The sequence below is a fragment of the Nelumbo nucifera genome, chromosome 1 (assembly GCF_055504915.1).
Source record: "Nelumbo nucifera cultivar China Antique chromosome 1, China Antique-T2T, whole genome shotgun sequence".
Lineage (NCBI taxonomy): Eukaryota > Viridiplantae > Streptophyta > Magnoliopsida > Proteales > Nelumbonaceae > Nelumbo > Nelumbo nucifera.
This window is the reverse complement of record NC_142649.1, coordinates 217,214,223-217,230,167: the sequence shown is the minus strand read 5'-3', so window position 1 is coordinate 217,230,167 and position 15,945 is coordinate 217,214,223. Positions and strand designations below refer to the sequence as shown.

Here is a 15,945-nt window from a genome sequence, read left to right as displayed (position 1 = left end):
AGTTTACTAAAGTCATTTGGAAATGGTGTACTTCTTTGTTTGGGTGCAGGTGGACCCCCCTTTGAATGTGCAAAGTTTGTTCAGTTCCATGCCGAGTTGGCCAACAAAAAGGGCCAAGATTATGTGGAGATGTATGAGGGCTGCAGTTTGTTGGACTGTTTGCAGATTTCTCAGTCGATGAGATGCTAAGAAACTGGAAGGAGATCGCAGAATTAGCTTCAGCTAAGAAGGCGTCAATCTCTTGTTGGATTCCTCCACCTCTTGGCTTCATTAAACTGAATTTTGATGGCAGCTTTATGGGCAACCCAGGGCCATCCGGTATAGGGGGAGCAATAAGAGATAAACAAGGGAATCTGTTAGCCATGTATTCTGGACCAATAGGGGAGGGAGATTCCTTGAGGGCTGAGATTCTCGCAGCTTTTGAAGGGGTACAAAGAGTCAAGGATATGCATTTTAATAAGCTGATCATAGAAGGAGACTTTGAAGTTGTGGTGAACTGGTTAAAAGAGGATAACTCTAGGATATGGAATTACAACAATGGAAAGAGAAAATTTAAGTGGCTGACCAAGGATATTGAAATTCAGTATAGTTGAAAAACAGCCCTAGAAGTATGGGACTGTGCAAGAAAACCAGAAAAACAAGCAAGAGAAGATTAGAGAATGAGAGAGAGAGAAAGAGAGAGAGCTGCGGCAAGGAGGGTTAGAGAATGAGAGGTTCGAACTAAACCTCCCTCTAACACTCTAATACACTTTTATTAAGTTAATCTTTGAGTAATTACAAGAGAGGTACTTGGTTGGACAATAAATTACAAAAACAGAGCATAGAAGAGTATGGGCCCAGAATAAAGCCCATTACAGAGAAGAACATAAAGATAACATAGAATAACAGCCTATGGGCCATTCGGCCCATCTTCTCTACACTCCCCCTCAAGATGAGCATAGATGTTAATCATGCCCAACTTGCTAGTGTCGTGCTAAAGCCTTGCCTTGGGAATACCCTTGGTGAGGAAATTTGCCAATTGTCCTTCAGAAGTAATGAATGAAAGACACACTTCACCCGAAGAGACTCTTTCTTGAATAAAGTGTCTATCAACCTCAATATGTTTAGTTCTATCTAGTTGTACGGGGTTGTGGGCAATGTTGATGGCAGCCTGATTATCACAGTACAACATCATCGACTTGTCATAATCAATCCCGAGTTCTTCCATCAATGACCTTAGCCACAACAGTTCAGAGACTCTATGTGCCATGGCCCTATATTCTGCTTCTGCTGAGGATCGGGTCACAACTGATTGTTTCTTGCTCCTCCAAGAGACAACATTACTAGCCACCAGACTGCAATACCCTGAAGTAGATCTTCTGTCATCAATATTTCCAGCCCAGTCAGCATTAGTATAGGCTTCAAGTTTCAGATGTCCATGCTTGGTAAACAAAATCCCTTTTCCTGGAGAGCCTTTCAAATAACACAAAACTCATTCTGCAGCTGCCATATGAGTATCTCGAGGGGCATGCATGTACTGATACAACTGACAGCATATGCAATATCTGGCCGAGTCATGCACAGGTACAGGAGCTTCCCAAGAAGTCTCTGAAAGACCCCTTTGTCTTCCAACAATGTCCCATCTGAAACAGAAAGTTTGTGACTCATATCAATAGGAGTTGCAACTGGTCTAGCACCTATCTTCCCAGTTTCAGAGAATAAGTCAAGGACATACTTCCTTTGGGAGATAAGAATCCCATCCTTGGATCTAGCAACTTCTATGCCAAGGAAGTATCTCAACTCCCCCAGATCCTTAATCTCAAATTCTATACGAAGGAAAGACTTAAGAGAATGAATTCCTGAGGCATCATTACCAGTCACAACAATGTCATCAACATACACAATGAGATATACTGCCAGAGATTCACTTCTCTTCACCAAAAGAGTATGATCTGACTATGTCTGAGTATAGCCAAATTTAACAAGTGTTCTAAATTTCTCAAACCATGCTCTAGGAGACTGTTTGAGGCCATAAAGAGATTTCTTCAATTTGCATACCTTTCCTTGCATATCACTTCCATACATTCTTGGAGGGAGAGACATATAGACCTCCTCATGTAAGTCACCATTCAGAAATGCATTCTTTACATCCAACTGATAAAGGGGCCAATCAAAATGAGCTTCTAGAGATAAGAGAACCCTCACAGATGTTATCTTAGCAACAGGAGCAAAGGTCTCTAGGTAATCAATCCCATACGTCTGTGTGTAGCCTTTGGCAACCAGTCTGGCCTTATACCTCTCAATAGTCCCATCAGCTTGGTATTTAATGGTAAAGACCCACTTGCAACCAACTGGATCCTTCCCTTCAGGAAAATCCACCACTTCCCAAGTATCATTTTTGTGTAGGGCATCCATTTTAGATTTCATTGCATCTCTCCATTCTGGAATCTCAAGAGCTTCTGACACAGACCTAGGAATAGGGTTAGAAGCAAATGAAGAGAGATAGACAAAGTATGAAGGAGAAAGTAGATCATAAGAAAGGTATTTGGAAATGCAGTGTGCAGTGCACTTCCGTTTTCCTTTCCTAACAGCAATAGGAACATCAAGATCCGGGAAAGATGGTTCCAAAGTGGTTAAAACAACACCTGTTGTCTCATCTGTGATTGGAAGTGTATGAGGCTCATCTGTTTTAAGGGAAACAACCTGCTCATTCCTGAACCTTTGCCTTTGATACACCTTGGGATTGTGGGTAGGACGAAGAGGTAAAGAGATAGGAGCACTAGGACAAGAAGAATGAAGTGACTGGTCCTCCCTTGATTCATTTGCTGAGTACACAGGCTCATCAAGAGACTCAATTGGGACAGGAGAGGAAGAGCAAACACTTGTGACAAACTCTCCCCCTGTTGATAATGTCCTTCCTGAGAAGACCCATAAAAAGGAGAAAGTTCATCAAAGGTAACATCCATTGAGACATATCGAGTGCCAGTCTTTGGATCAAAACAACAGTAACCCTTTCTGTGTGGGGGAATAACCAAGGAAGATGCATTTGTGGGCTTTTGGTTCAAACTTATGTCTCTGAGCACTTGGAATGTGAACATAACAGGTGCAGCCAAACACACGGAGAGGAATCGGGAAGAGATCCTTGTCTGGATGAAGAAGACTGAAGGGGGATTTAAACCCTAGAACCCTGGATGGCATATGTTTTATGAGATAGGTAGCAGTGAGAACAACATCACCCCAAAATCTTGTGGGAACATGTGAGGCAAACAAAAGGCTCCTTGTAACTTCAACAATATGCCTATTTTTTCTTTCAGCAACTCCATTCTGTTCAGGGGTTTTAACACGGGAACTTTGATGAATAACTCCCATGTCAGAGAGATACAAGGATAAACTCTTCTCAAAATACTCTTTTGCATTGTCAGATCTGAAAATCTTAATTCTGGTATCAAACTGAGTTAAAACAAATTCATGAAATTGCCTCACAAGTCTTGGAACTTTTTCACGAGATTTCATTAGGTATATCCAAGTGAATCTAGAAAAATCATTAATAAACAGGATGAAATATCTATAGCCCCCCATAGAAGATAAGTGGTAAGGCCCCCACACATCAGAGTGCACAATATTAAAATGAAAAGATCTTTTATTGTTCAAAGGGTAATTGTTTCTACAATGCTTTGATAACTGACAAGACTCACAATTAAGACTAGACACACCAACTCCCTTAAACAATTCAAGAAATAGATGACTTAAAGCATAAAAAGGCAAATGACCCAAACGATAATGACTCAACACGATTCGACAAACAGACTCTGACAAGGTAGATCCAAAGGCAGCATTCTTAGGATGATCAAGGCATTGTCCAGGAGTGTCAAGCAAGTATATTCCATTCGCTTCATGGCCACTCCCAATCACCTTCCGAGACTCTAGATCCTGAAAAACACAGTGAGAGGGAAAAAAGGTTACACAACAATTCAATGACTTGGTTAAGCTACTTACAGATAACAAATTGATATTTAGTCTAGGTACATGAATGGTGGAAGATAGGAGTAAGGAGTTCGTAGCCTTGACAGTTCCCTTGCCAGAAATAGAGTTAAGAGAGCCATCGGTTAAGGTGATTTTGTCACGACCAGGAAGCAAATCATATGAAGCAAACAATGTGGAAAGGTTGGTCATGTGATCAGAAGCACCTGAGTCTATGATCCAAGGGGTCTTAGGATTACCTGAGGTGGTTGCATGGTTAGCAGAAGCTCTTATACCTGAGTGAGCAAATGCAATGGTGGCTGAATTTCTTGAAGGGTTGGATGATGAAGTCACTCCTTCAAGATGGCTGATCATCTTTCCAAATTTTTCATACTCAACTTTCATGGCTGCTAACTGTGCACAGGCATATTCAACTTCAGCATCTGTACCCGTGGCTGCATTTGCACTCCCTGTCTTCCTACTATCATTTTTCTTCTGGAATCGAACAGGAACAAGCCCGGGATGTAATTTCCAACACTTGTCCTTGGTGTGCTTCGGCTTCTTGCAATATTCACAGACAACCTCCTTTTTTCCAATGCCACTAGGAGCCCCTATAACTCATTTGGGTTTAACCCCCATATTTGCAAATGCATTAGTGCCAACTGGTTGGACCTGTACCTGTCTTTTGCTTTCTTCACTACTGACTAAGGCATATGCTTGTGATAATGAGACACTTTCCTTTGACAGAATATTTTGTTTTGTGATGTCATATTCAGGGTTAGCCCAGTTAGGAACTCAAAAACCCTGTTCCTTTCAACTAATTTCCTGTAGGTTTCTGCATCATTGGGAGTATCCCATGTCACAGCCTCTATCAGATCAATTTCTTGCCACAGAGATTTCAAGGTTGAGAAATAAGTCGCAAGGGATTTCTCCCCCTGTCTTAGATTCTTCACATCACTCCTTAGTTTATAGGCTCTGGCTACATTCAGTTTTTGGGAGTAGGTTTCTGCAACACTATCCCAGATTTCCTTAGACGAGTTCATCCAGAGATAGTGTTGACTAATCTGTGGCTGCATTGAATTCACGAGCCACCCAATCACGGTGTAATTCTCCTGCACCCATTTCTCATAAGAGGGATCATTCTCTGGGGGAGCTTTCTTGCTCCCAGAGATAAACCCCCACTTTCCTCTACTACAAATATGAATTTTTACGGATTGTGACTAAGCCAAATAGTTGGTTCCATCCAATTTAACTGTGGTTACAGCCAACAAAGAATCAGTTGGGTTTCCCAAAGTATGTCCATATTCAGCAATACTCTTGCTCTCAATATCCGAGAATTCCATTATGTAAAAAAAAACTTCAATTAGGGTTTCGACAAGCCTCCACTAGTGTACTGATTTGATGAACTCAGACTGAGTTGAATCGGCAACAAACACAGCAACTCACAAACTCAATTTAGTCCTGACAGCCGTGAGAACCAAGTTCGATGGCAGCTCTTTCAAGAAGAAGAAGGCCTGATTCAGCCTTCAAGAAACAACCAGCAAACCTCCAAACACTATGTATTCTTGGTTCCCAACAATAATTTCCCAAAGAGAGCAAAAATACAGTCCACAGTACTTAAGAGGCCTTTTTACAAGCACTATGTATGCAACAGTCAACACCCCACTGTTAACTACTAGGAATCACTTCAAGAGCACTCCATATAGGTCCAAGAAGTAGCTGAACTGAAGTAGAGACTCGTACCACTGAGTCTAAACACGTTTCGGCCACTTGGCAGTCCAACAAGTTAAGAAAATAACCCAGAAATCTCTGAGTTAAATCAGTCCAGCATCAGCCGAACAGTAGAGCAAATATAGAGGGGTTTCGAGTACTTTAACAGCTCCCCAAATCAGAAAAATAACCCAGCAATAACTGAAGCAACTTACAGTTGTATGAATCTCTGATTTGAGCTTCAAATCAGGCCGAACAATCCTTCTCTCTGATTCTTCCTGGTCACCGAACTATTCTCCAAGTGAATAGAGTCTTGGGCACCCTCCAATGACCTCCAAGAATCAGGCAAATTAGTCTAAACTTCCAGCCCTAGAACACCCTCATGCAGTCGGCTGGACTATAACCACATGAGAGCCATGCCAAGCTCAAGCCTGCTCTAATACCAAGTTGAAAAACAGCCCTAGAAGTATGGGACTGTGCAAGAAAACCAGAAAAGCAAACAAGAGAAGATTAGAGAATGAGAGAGAGAGAGAAAGTTGCGGCAAGGAGGGTTAGAGAATGAGAGGTTCGAACTAAACCTCCCTCTAACACTCTAATACACTTTTATTAAGTTAATCTTTGAGTAATTACAAGAGAGGTCCTTGGTTGGACAAGAAATTACAAAAACAGAGCATAGAAGAGTATGGGCCCAGAATAAGGCCCATTACAGAGAAGAACATAAAGATAACATAGAGTAACAGCCTATGGGCCATTCGGCCCATCTTCTCTACAAGTACAAATGGGTAAAGAGAAGTGCAAACTCACTGGCAGATGGTCTAGCTAGACAAGGGGTGAACAGGAACTCTATATTTTGGGCTGTATTGTAATTGTATTTTGGTGTTCAATGGTTGTACTCGGGTGCTAAGATTGTTTAGCCCCATTGCTTTGTAATTTTTCATAATCATAATTCAATACAATTCACAGTTATTGATAAAAAAAAAAATATATCCATCATACTGGTTGAGAACTAAATGCATTCATTTTTTTGGCAGGCCTTGAATGATTCAATGGGGGAGTAATTCTTAAATTTGGAAACTAAGCAATTCCTACTTCAAAAGGCTACTGTTCACTTGGAGAATGTTTATTTCTGAAACTGCATAAAACTTCCTAACTGAAACATAGGAATGCAGGTTTGATGCCCAGATAAATTTTGATTAAATGTAGAAACCACCTTGATGAGATGTGAAATTGGGAATGATTGAATAGGATGCTGTTCAGCCTTTAGTTCCTCTTGCTGTTTAAGATGATAGTTATGGAAATGGCAATGTGCTTAGTAATTCCACTCAATAAAACCTATACAACATCTTTTCTTTCTTTTTCTTCGTTTTTAGCTCTTTGGTAGAAACTCTTATAGGAAGAAGCAATTAATTTTGGTAGTTATGTGTATAATTTTCTTTTGGGTAAAAGACTTAAACATACCCTGAATTTTTAGAAACTAACTTAAAGATACCTTGAGGTTTTAATACGGCCTTAAACATACCTTGCAACTCTTTTACTCTTTATTCCAGAGGAGTGGAAGAAATCAAGTAGATAAAAATGGCATTGAAATTGACCATTGAGAAATCGTCCAACGGACGCACAAAGAAGAAGTTCCCTTGAATGCTTCACTCGAGACCATGTTGAAGAAATATATGGACAAGAAGTCAAAGATGGCTTTTGGAGGGATGGAGATGGTAAAATCATGAACTTGTGACCAAACTAAGTGAACCGGTGATTCAAGAGATGGAGAAGAGACCTGGCATTCGAGGCAAAGAAGTTTGTTTTTGAGTATAGAAACAATGGTAAGGTTTGTTTGAAGATTGGGTAGGAGAAAAAAGCCACCATTTTTCTCTTTAGGGACACAGTGGTCAAGGTGAAAGTTTTTATGGATGGAGCCAAGGGGTGGCAGAGGGGAGCCATGCCCCCCCCCCCCCCCCCCCCCCCCCCCCCCCCCCATGCCTTGAAAATCTCCATAGTAGCCATTTAAATCTCACATATATTTTGCCCCTCCTACCCATGTTCCTATCTTTTGCCCCCCCTATCCATGTTTATTACGCTTTGGCCCCCATCAATAAAAAATCCTAGCTACGCCCCTGGATGGAACAATGTATGGAAAAATAGATAATGGATGGAAGGGCCACCTGAAGATTGAGAGGAAGAGTTTGGTTGGTATATAATGGTAACATGTTAGTGTTGACTGTATAGGGGCAGTTTGGTCTTTTTATTTGTTTGGTGTGAGGTGTAATGTTTAAGTGATGCGTCCCATACTTAAGTAGGGGGCTAGGGGCACAACAGACATTTTATTTTATTATAGAAAACTATAAATATAACCTGGCCAACTAGAGAGAGTACTTTTCTCTTGTTCGAACCAGTCTTTTCTTCTCCTCTCCTCTTCTTCTACTCTCTTCTATCTCCTCTAACCTCTTTCTACTGCTATTCTTAACTGAATACTAGTGCAGATTTGAACTTTGTCATGGTATCAGAGGTGCTATAACAAGTTCAGATCTGCCCAGAATTTTTTTATCACCAATTTCTATAGGGTTTTGCAGATTTCTCAAGAACTCCTTGGAGATTATGGGAAAGGCTGCAAAGGAGTGACCGTTTTTTCCCTTATGAGGTCTTCATGCCTCCAGTTTGTGGTGCGGTGGTTGTTTGTGGTGATTTGTAGGAAGCTCTCTAATCGATGGTACAAAGAGAGCAGGTTTGGATGGTGCAGTGTTCAGTTGAGTACATGTCAGTTTTGTAGTGTGGAGTATAGGTGTTATCGTGTGATTTGATGGCTGATTAGCTGCAGCTCTAGTGCTTGGTGTGTGGTGTGCATTTGGAGGGTTTTATGATATTGAAAGTGGAGGATAACAAAGTGAATTAGCCGTGTGACATATAGGTGAGTGAAGAAAAAAAATCAGATATGGGAGATAGTAGTGAACACAAGTCTAGTGTTGTGGTTCCCCCTGATTACTTGAATGTTCAGATGACGTCTATCAAATTGAATGGTGAGAAATTCCAATTGGCACAAATTCTAAGTGAAAATATAATTAACAATTATTTATTATTTATTTCCAAAAATTATAAAAAAATAAACATTATATAATATATTAAAAAAATAGTTATTAAAGAAGAAATTTCAATTGCTTTGTGGATATGATAGATCATCCATAGAATTATAATATATGCAATCATTGTGATCAAATGATAAAATATAATTAATTAATTATTTATTTTTTAATTCTAAAATATAAAAATATAAAATAATTATTAAAGAAGAAATTTCAATTGCTCTATGGATATGATATATAAATCCATAGATCTAAAACATATTTAGTCTTTATAGGCAAAGAAAAAAATTACATTTTCAAATTTTTTGTTAATTTATTTTCCTCAAATATCTTCATTAAATTTCCATAAATCTACTGATAACACAAAAAAAAATGTGATTTTGAATGTAAGGAATGTAGATTAACAGAAACTTAAACATTCAAGAAAAAAAGAAATCATAAGATATTATAAAAAATTGAAAAAATTTACCTATCTTTGCCATATATTTTTCAAAATTTGAAAAGTCTTCAAAAAAAACTAACGATTCACACTTCTTTCTTGCAAATCTAGCACTCTAGGAATGAGGTTTGGAGTTTTAGAGTCATTTAGGTGGTGAAAGAAGGCTTATTTCAGAGAAAAGAAGCTCGCTTCCCCCCCCCCTTTTTTTTCAATTTTTGGCCATATATTTTTCGTTGATACGCTACCGATATGCCCTAATACGCCTTGATACACCCCCAATACGCCCCGATACACCCCTCAATACAGGTCCGATACGCATGAAAAAAGATGAGATGCCCAATTTCCATGTGTATCCCATATCCGTTTTTCAAAGATACAATACAATACGCCCCGTATCAGGTATATCGTATCGAATTTTTAAACCTTGGTACCATCCCTTTACTTCTAATGTTAAGATTCAGCAACAACAAAGAGAGCAACTTGATGTAACCAGAATTTTAGTAGGGCCGAAACCTGAATATGAACTAGTGAGAGCACAAATACTAGGTAAGTTTGCTCTTCCTTCTCTAGAAGAGGTGTTTTCCCATCTTTGGAGGATTTTTGTTGGACCTACAAAGAACCCTAATATCTCAATAGGTTTGCCTTTGCAGTGACGAGGGGGAGGTCGTGGAGTTAGAGGTGGAGCTCGGGGAGTTCATCTCGATTGTAGTGGTGGTGGTGGACGTATTGGAGGTCGTGATTCAAGTGTAGCTCGTGGCAGAGGACGTAGTAATGGTCCGAGGAGGTGTACACATCATGGTATGGAAAGGCACACCATCAACTTTTGTTATGATTTACATGGCCCACCTTCAACTTGCGCAAATCATGTAGTAGCTAGTGATGGTAGTTCAAGATAGGATATTCAGCAAGCTGATCAAATGCCTTCTACATCTACGGATGCCTCCGGGAAGAAGATGATGAGTGACTCACGTGATGAATATGAGTGGTTTATCCTGACCACATTTCAACAGAATACAGCTACCATCGCACATTCAAGTATGGCTTGTCTGGCATCCAAACCCTCCCATTGGATTATCGACTCAGGAGCTTCCGATCATATGATTGGGACTCCATGTGTTTTTCTCCCTTTCTCAGTGCTCCACTCTATTACCCTTGCTAATGGTTCCACATCTTTTATATGCGGTGTTGGTAATGTTGACATAGATCCCTTATCCCTGTCATCGGTTTTATATGTTTCCAAATTTTCTCTTAATCTTATGTCTATTAGTAAGCTGACCAAGTCTCTTAATTGCTTTATCACCTTTTACCCTTCTTGTGTTTTTCAGGATCTCAAGATGGGGATGAAGATTGGTAGAGGACATAAAGCTAGTAGACTGTATTATCTTAATGGTGGTGGTGGTTTGTCAACAGCCCTTCAAATTTCTCTTTCTCTTATTCAATGGCACTATTGACTTGGTTATCCATCGCTTAAAGCACTTAAGTTACTTGCTTCGTCCTTGAGTCGTCTTTCTGTTTTGGATTGTGAATCATGTCAGTTAGGGAAACATCATTGTGTTCCCTTTAGTCCTAGGGTTGATAATTGTATGTCGAGTCCTTTTTCTTTAGTTCATTCAAACATTTGGGGTCCAAATAAAATAGTGTTATACAATGGTTAAAAATACTTTGTAATTTTTGTTGATGATTATTCAAGAATGACATGACTTTATCTTATGAAAGGAATGAGTGAATTGTTTTCCATTTTCCAAAAATTTTATGTTGAAATCCGCAACCAATTTGGTGTACACTTTAAGATCCTTCATTTTGATAATGGCCAAGAATACTTTTTATACACCATTTCAAGAGTATCCGGAACAACATGGCATTATCCATCAAACTTCACGTACCTACACCCCACAACAAAATGGGTGGCTGAGAGAAAGAACCGCCATCTTTTGGTAACTATACTATTCCTTTTGCACCATATGAATGTACCCAAACATTTTTGGAGTGATGTTGTGCTTACATCTTGCTTCCTCATTAACCGGATGCCCACACCCATCGTTGAAGGTCGGTCATTCTCCTTTCACTACTTTGTTTCCTACCTCGTCTTCATTCCCTCTTACTCCCAGGGTTTTTGGGTGCGTGTGATTTGTCCATAATCTTGGACTTGGAATGGACAAATTAGATGCATAACCCACTAAGTGTATCTTCCTTAGCTATTTCTGGACCCAGAAAGGGTATAAGTGTTATAACCCTAGTTCTCGACATTCCTTTGTGTGTCTTTATGTTACTTTCTTTGAGTCTGTTATGTTTTTTCTAAGTCAGGTGATGTCTCTTCTTCTTCTCCACCTCCTCTTCCAGTACCTGTTTGAGGACCTCATTCTACTTGTTCCAATTGTGACTAAGTCTTCACCTCCAGTGCAGTCTCTTGTTGAACGGCCACCCATCCGCTAAGTATATACGCATTGACGACATGTACAATATCCTCCAACTTCTTCACTGTCGACAGATCCGGCAGTTGTCCCCACACCAGCTCCACCCCTTGTTTTTGACATGGATCTTCCTATTGTCTTGTGGAAAGGTAAACGCAATTGCATACTCATCCCATTTCCAATTATGTTTCTATACTCACCCTTCTGCTTCCCATCGCCAGTTTGTTTCTTTGTTGTCTTCTATTTTTGTTCCTACGAATGTCCAGGAAGTCCTTACCTCAGGGTAACATCATGTAATAGAACTCTCAGCTTTGGTTCATAATCATACGTGGGATCTCACCATGCTCTCCCTAGTAAGCATACTATAGGTTGTAAATGGGTATACACTGTTAAGTATTTACCTGATGGTGGTATAGAGTGGTTGAAAGCTCGATTGGTTGCAAAAGGATATTCCCAAACGTATGGTATTGATTACATTGAGGCCTTCTCTCTTGTTGCTAAAATTGGTTCAGTTTGTATTTTGATATCTCTAATTGCTATGTATGATTGGCCTTTGCTTCAGCTTGACATCAAGAATGCCTTTTTACATGGTGATCTCCTTGAGGAGGTCTATATGGAGCAACCACCGGGGTTTGTTGCTCAAGGGGAGGATGGTAAGGTGTGTAGACTAGAGAAGGCCATTTGTGGACTTAAACAGTCCCCCTCTACGTGGTTTGGTAGATTCAGTGAAGTGATAAAGAAGTTTGGCATGGAACAATGTCAAGTTGATCACTCGGTATTCAATTATGATTTACATGCTGAGAAGATTTTATTGGTGGTATATGTAGATTACATTGTTATTACCAGCAATGACAGATTGGGGATTGATAGGTTGAAGACCTTTCTACAGGAGCACTTCCAAACAGAGGACCTTGGTAAATTAAAATATTTCTTGGGGATAGAAGTAGCAAGGTCTAAGCAAAGTATTGACCTGTGTCAGAGGAAGTATGTTAGGTGTGAAACTAGTTTGCTAGAGGGGACAAGATTGTTAGGTGCCAAACTGGCTGAAACACCTATGGAACCAAATACCAAGTTGAGTAGTGATGTGGGTGAAGAGTTTTGTCAAGAAGATGGGCCGAATGGCCCATAGGCTATTTATCTTTTATGTTCTTTGCTGTAATTGGCCTTAATCTGGGCTTTATTCTTTCTTATGTTATGTTTTTTTAATTTTCTGCCCATCTAGGGCCTTCTTTGTAAATTACTAAAGTTTAACTTAATGAAATAGAATTAAGGGAGTAAGAGAGGAGGTTATGTTCGAAAATCTCTCTTTGAACCCTATTTGCCGCCACCTTCTTCTTCTTCTCTCTTCTTGAAACCTGATTTCTACTACTTTCTTATGATTTTCTTCAACTTTTTAAACAGTCCTTTCTTTTCAAAAGGTTGTTTTTCTTCTTGGTATCAGAGTAGGCTCGACTTTTCCCTCTTTTCACCCCTTTTTTCCCATACACAGTGTGTATGGAGAACTGAATCGTATGAATAGTTAAAGAAACCTATTTCAGCCCAGTTGTTAGTGGTTTTTGGAGAAATCTGATTGGGGGTCCCACAGGGAGTTTGACTTGGGCGCTTAGTGACTGAGGGTCTTCTCATCCTTCATCTTGAAGATCGAATCAAGTGGATTGGTGTTATGTGACGTCTACAAGGAGCATATGAGGTTTCTCTATTTCTTCCGACTTCCGGATGTGACGCAGGTAGCTAGTACAGCTGCATAGAGGTTGGCTCACAACACAGTTTTTGTTCTGTCTTCATTTGTTGTTATCGAAGTTGTTAGAAGTTATTTTCGAAGTATTTAAGAAGATGAGTCCTTTAGAAGTTGAAAACAAGCATGTTGCTGAATCCGGACATGTTTCGGGAGCCTCTGTAGACTCTCTACTGGTTGTGACCACAATCAAGCTAGATGGAACTAATTATCTAGCTTGGTGACAATTAGTAAAAATTCATATCTGTAGTAGAGGCAAATGGGATTTTATCTCCAGGAGCAAGAAGTCTCCTTTGGAAGATGATCCATCATATGAAAAATGGATGCAAGAAAATTGTACTGTTATTGAATGGCTTGTGAACTCAATGCAACCATAGATTAGTTAGCACTATTTGTTGATGAGTTCAGCAAAGGAAATTTGGGATAGTGTTGCTGAAACCTATTCCCAGAAATTAAATGTGGCCAAGGTTTACAAGCTGAGAAGTGATGTGAAGAATTTGAGACAGGGGGAGAAACCATTAACTGTGTATTTCTCAATACTGAAGTCTTTATTGGCAAGAAATTGATTTGATAGAAGTTGTAGCTTGGGACACCACTAATGATGCTAAGACCTACAGGAAACTTGTTGAGAGAAACAGGGTGTTTGAGTTTTTGACAGGGTTGAATCCAGAGTATGACATCACAAAGCAAACTATTTTATCCAAGGATAGTGTTTCACTGTCTCAAGCCTATGCTTTGGTAAGTAGTGAAGAAAGCAGGAGACTTGTCCAGGTCCAAAGGGCTGGTCTAAATGATCACTTTGCTAATATGGGAGTGAAACCCAAGGGAGTTGCAGGGACTCCAAGTAGCTCAGGGAAGAAAGAAATTATTTGTGAGTACTGTAAGAAGCCAAAACAAACTAAAGACAAGTGTTGGAAATTGCATCCTGAGCTTCTTCCTCTTCGGTTTCAAAAGAAGTCTGATAATATGAAGGCAGGGAGTGCCAATATTGTTGCTGGTCCAGATAGTGACAGATACCAAACTAAATAGATGACTGCTAGTGAGCAGTTAGCATCCATGAAGGTAGAATATGAGAAGTTTGGGAGGATGATCAGTCACCTAGAGGGTGTGGCCTCTTCTTCCAACCCTCCAGGAAATTCAACCTCTTCTTCATTTGCTCATTCAGGTATACGGGCTTCTGCCAATCATGCAACTATTTCAGGTAATTGTAGGATCCCTTAGGTTATTGATTCTGGTGCTTCTGATCATATGACTAGCCTTTCCACTTTGTTTGTTTCTTATGATTTACTTCCTGACCGTGACAAAATCACCCTAGCCGATGGCTCTCTTGCCCCTATCTCCGGCAAGGGAACCATCAAGGCTACAAATTCCTTGGTACTTCCTTCTACTCTTCATGTACCCAAGCTAAATACAAATTTGTTATTTGTAGGTTGCCTAACTAAGTCATTGAATTGTTGTGTAACTTTCTTTCTTCCTACTGTGTTTTTCAGGATCTGGAGTCTCAGAAAGTGATTGGGAGTGGCCATGAGGTGAATGAAATATATCTGTTGGACACTCCTAGATAGAGCCATGAGCAACCTGGAAAAGCTTCTTTTGGGTTTATATCTACAGAGTCCATCGACAAGGGAACCATCAAGGCAACAAATTCCTCGGTACTTCCTTCTACTCTTCATGTACCCAAGCTAAATACAAATTTGTTATTTGTAAGTTGCCTAACTAAGTCATTGAACTGTTGTGTAACATTCTTTCTTCCTACTGTGTTTTTCAGGATCTGGAGTCTCAGAAAGTGATTGGGAGTGGCCATGAGGCGAATGAAATATATCTGTTGGACACTCCTAGATAGAGCCATGAGCAACCTGGAAAAGCTTCTTTTGGGTTTATATCTACAGAGTCCATCAGTCGAGTCATGTTATGTCATTTTCGTTTGGGTCATCTTTCTTTATGTGCACTAAGTCATTTATTCCCAGAACTGTTTAAGGGAATTAGTCTGTCCAGTCTTCATTGTGAGTCGTGTGAATTGTCAAAACATTGTAGAAGCAGTTATCCTTTAAGCAATAAAAGATCTTCTCCTTTTCATATTGTGCACTGTGATGTGTGGGGGCCTTACCACTTACCTTCTATTGGTGGCTACAAATATTTTATTTTGTTCATTGATGACTTTTCTCGGTTCACTTGGATATTTTTTATGAAGTCCCGTGATGAAGTTCCCAAACTTGTGAGGCAATTCCATGAATTTGTCCTAACCCAGTTTGATACCAGAATTAAAATTTTCAGATCCGACAATGCAAAAGAATATTTTGAGAAAAACCTGACATGCTATCTCACTGATTTGGGGGTTATTCACTAAAGCTCCTATGTTAGGACCCCAAAACATAACGGAGTTGCTAAAAGAAAAAATAGGCATATTGTTGAAGTTGCAAGAAGTATTCTATTTGCCTCACATGTCCCTACAAAATTTTGGGGTGATGTTGTTCTCACTGCAACCTACCTAATCAACCATATCCCTCCCAGGGTTTTGGGGTTTAAGTCTCCCTTCAGTCTTCTTCATCCGGGCAAGGATCTTTTTCCTATTTCTCTTCGTGTCTTTGGTTGCACTTGTTATGTACATATCCCAAGTGTCCAGAGACATAAATTTGA

General features: G+C 39.8%; 1 protein-coding gene across 19 annotated transcripts in view; it reads left to right on the top strand.

Moving 5' to 3' along the window:
- Positions 1 to 15,386, top strand: part of LOC104585791 (putative caffeoyl-CoA O-methyltransferase At4g26220) — a 91,129-nt gene extending 75,743 nt beyond the window's left edge. For 5 of the 19 annotated variants that reach the window (XR_016081122.1, XR_016081121.1, XR_016081118.1 and 2 more), the window contains 2 exons: positions 6,681 to 10,350; positions 10,488 to 10,869. Coding sequence is in view for 3 of the 19 variants with exons in the window: in XM_088896225.1 (XP_088752351.1) it covers positions 50 to 189 (140 nt within the window). In the remaining 16 variants the exon portion in view is untranslated. Of the gene's footprint in view, positions 1 to 49; positions 6,643 to 6,680; positions 10,351 to 10,487; positions 10,870 to 14,798; positions 14,961 to 15,076 lie in introns of those variants that run through there. The other 14 variants (XM_088896224.1, XM_010242783.3, XM_010242779.3 and 11 more) reach the window with 8 other exon arrangements.
- Positions 15,387 to 15,945: the final 559 nt, after the last annotated feature.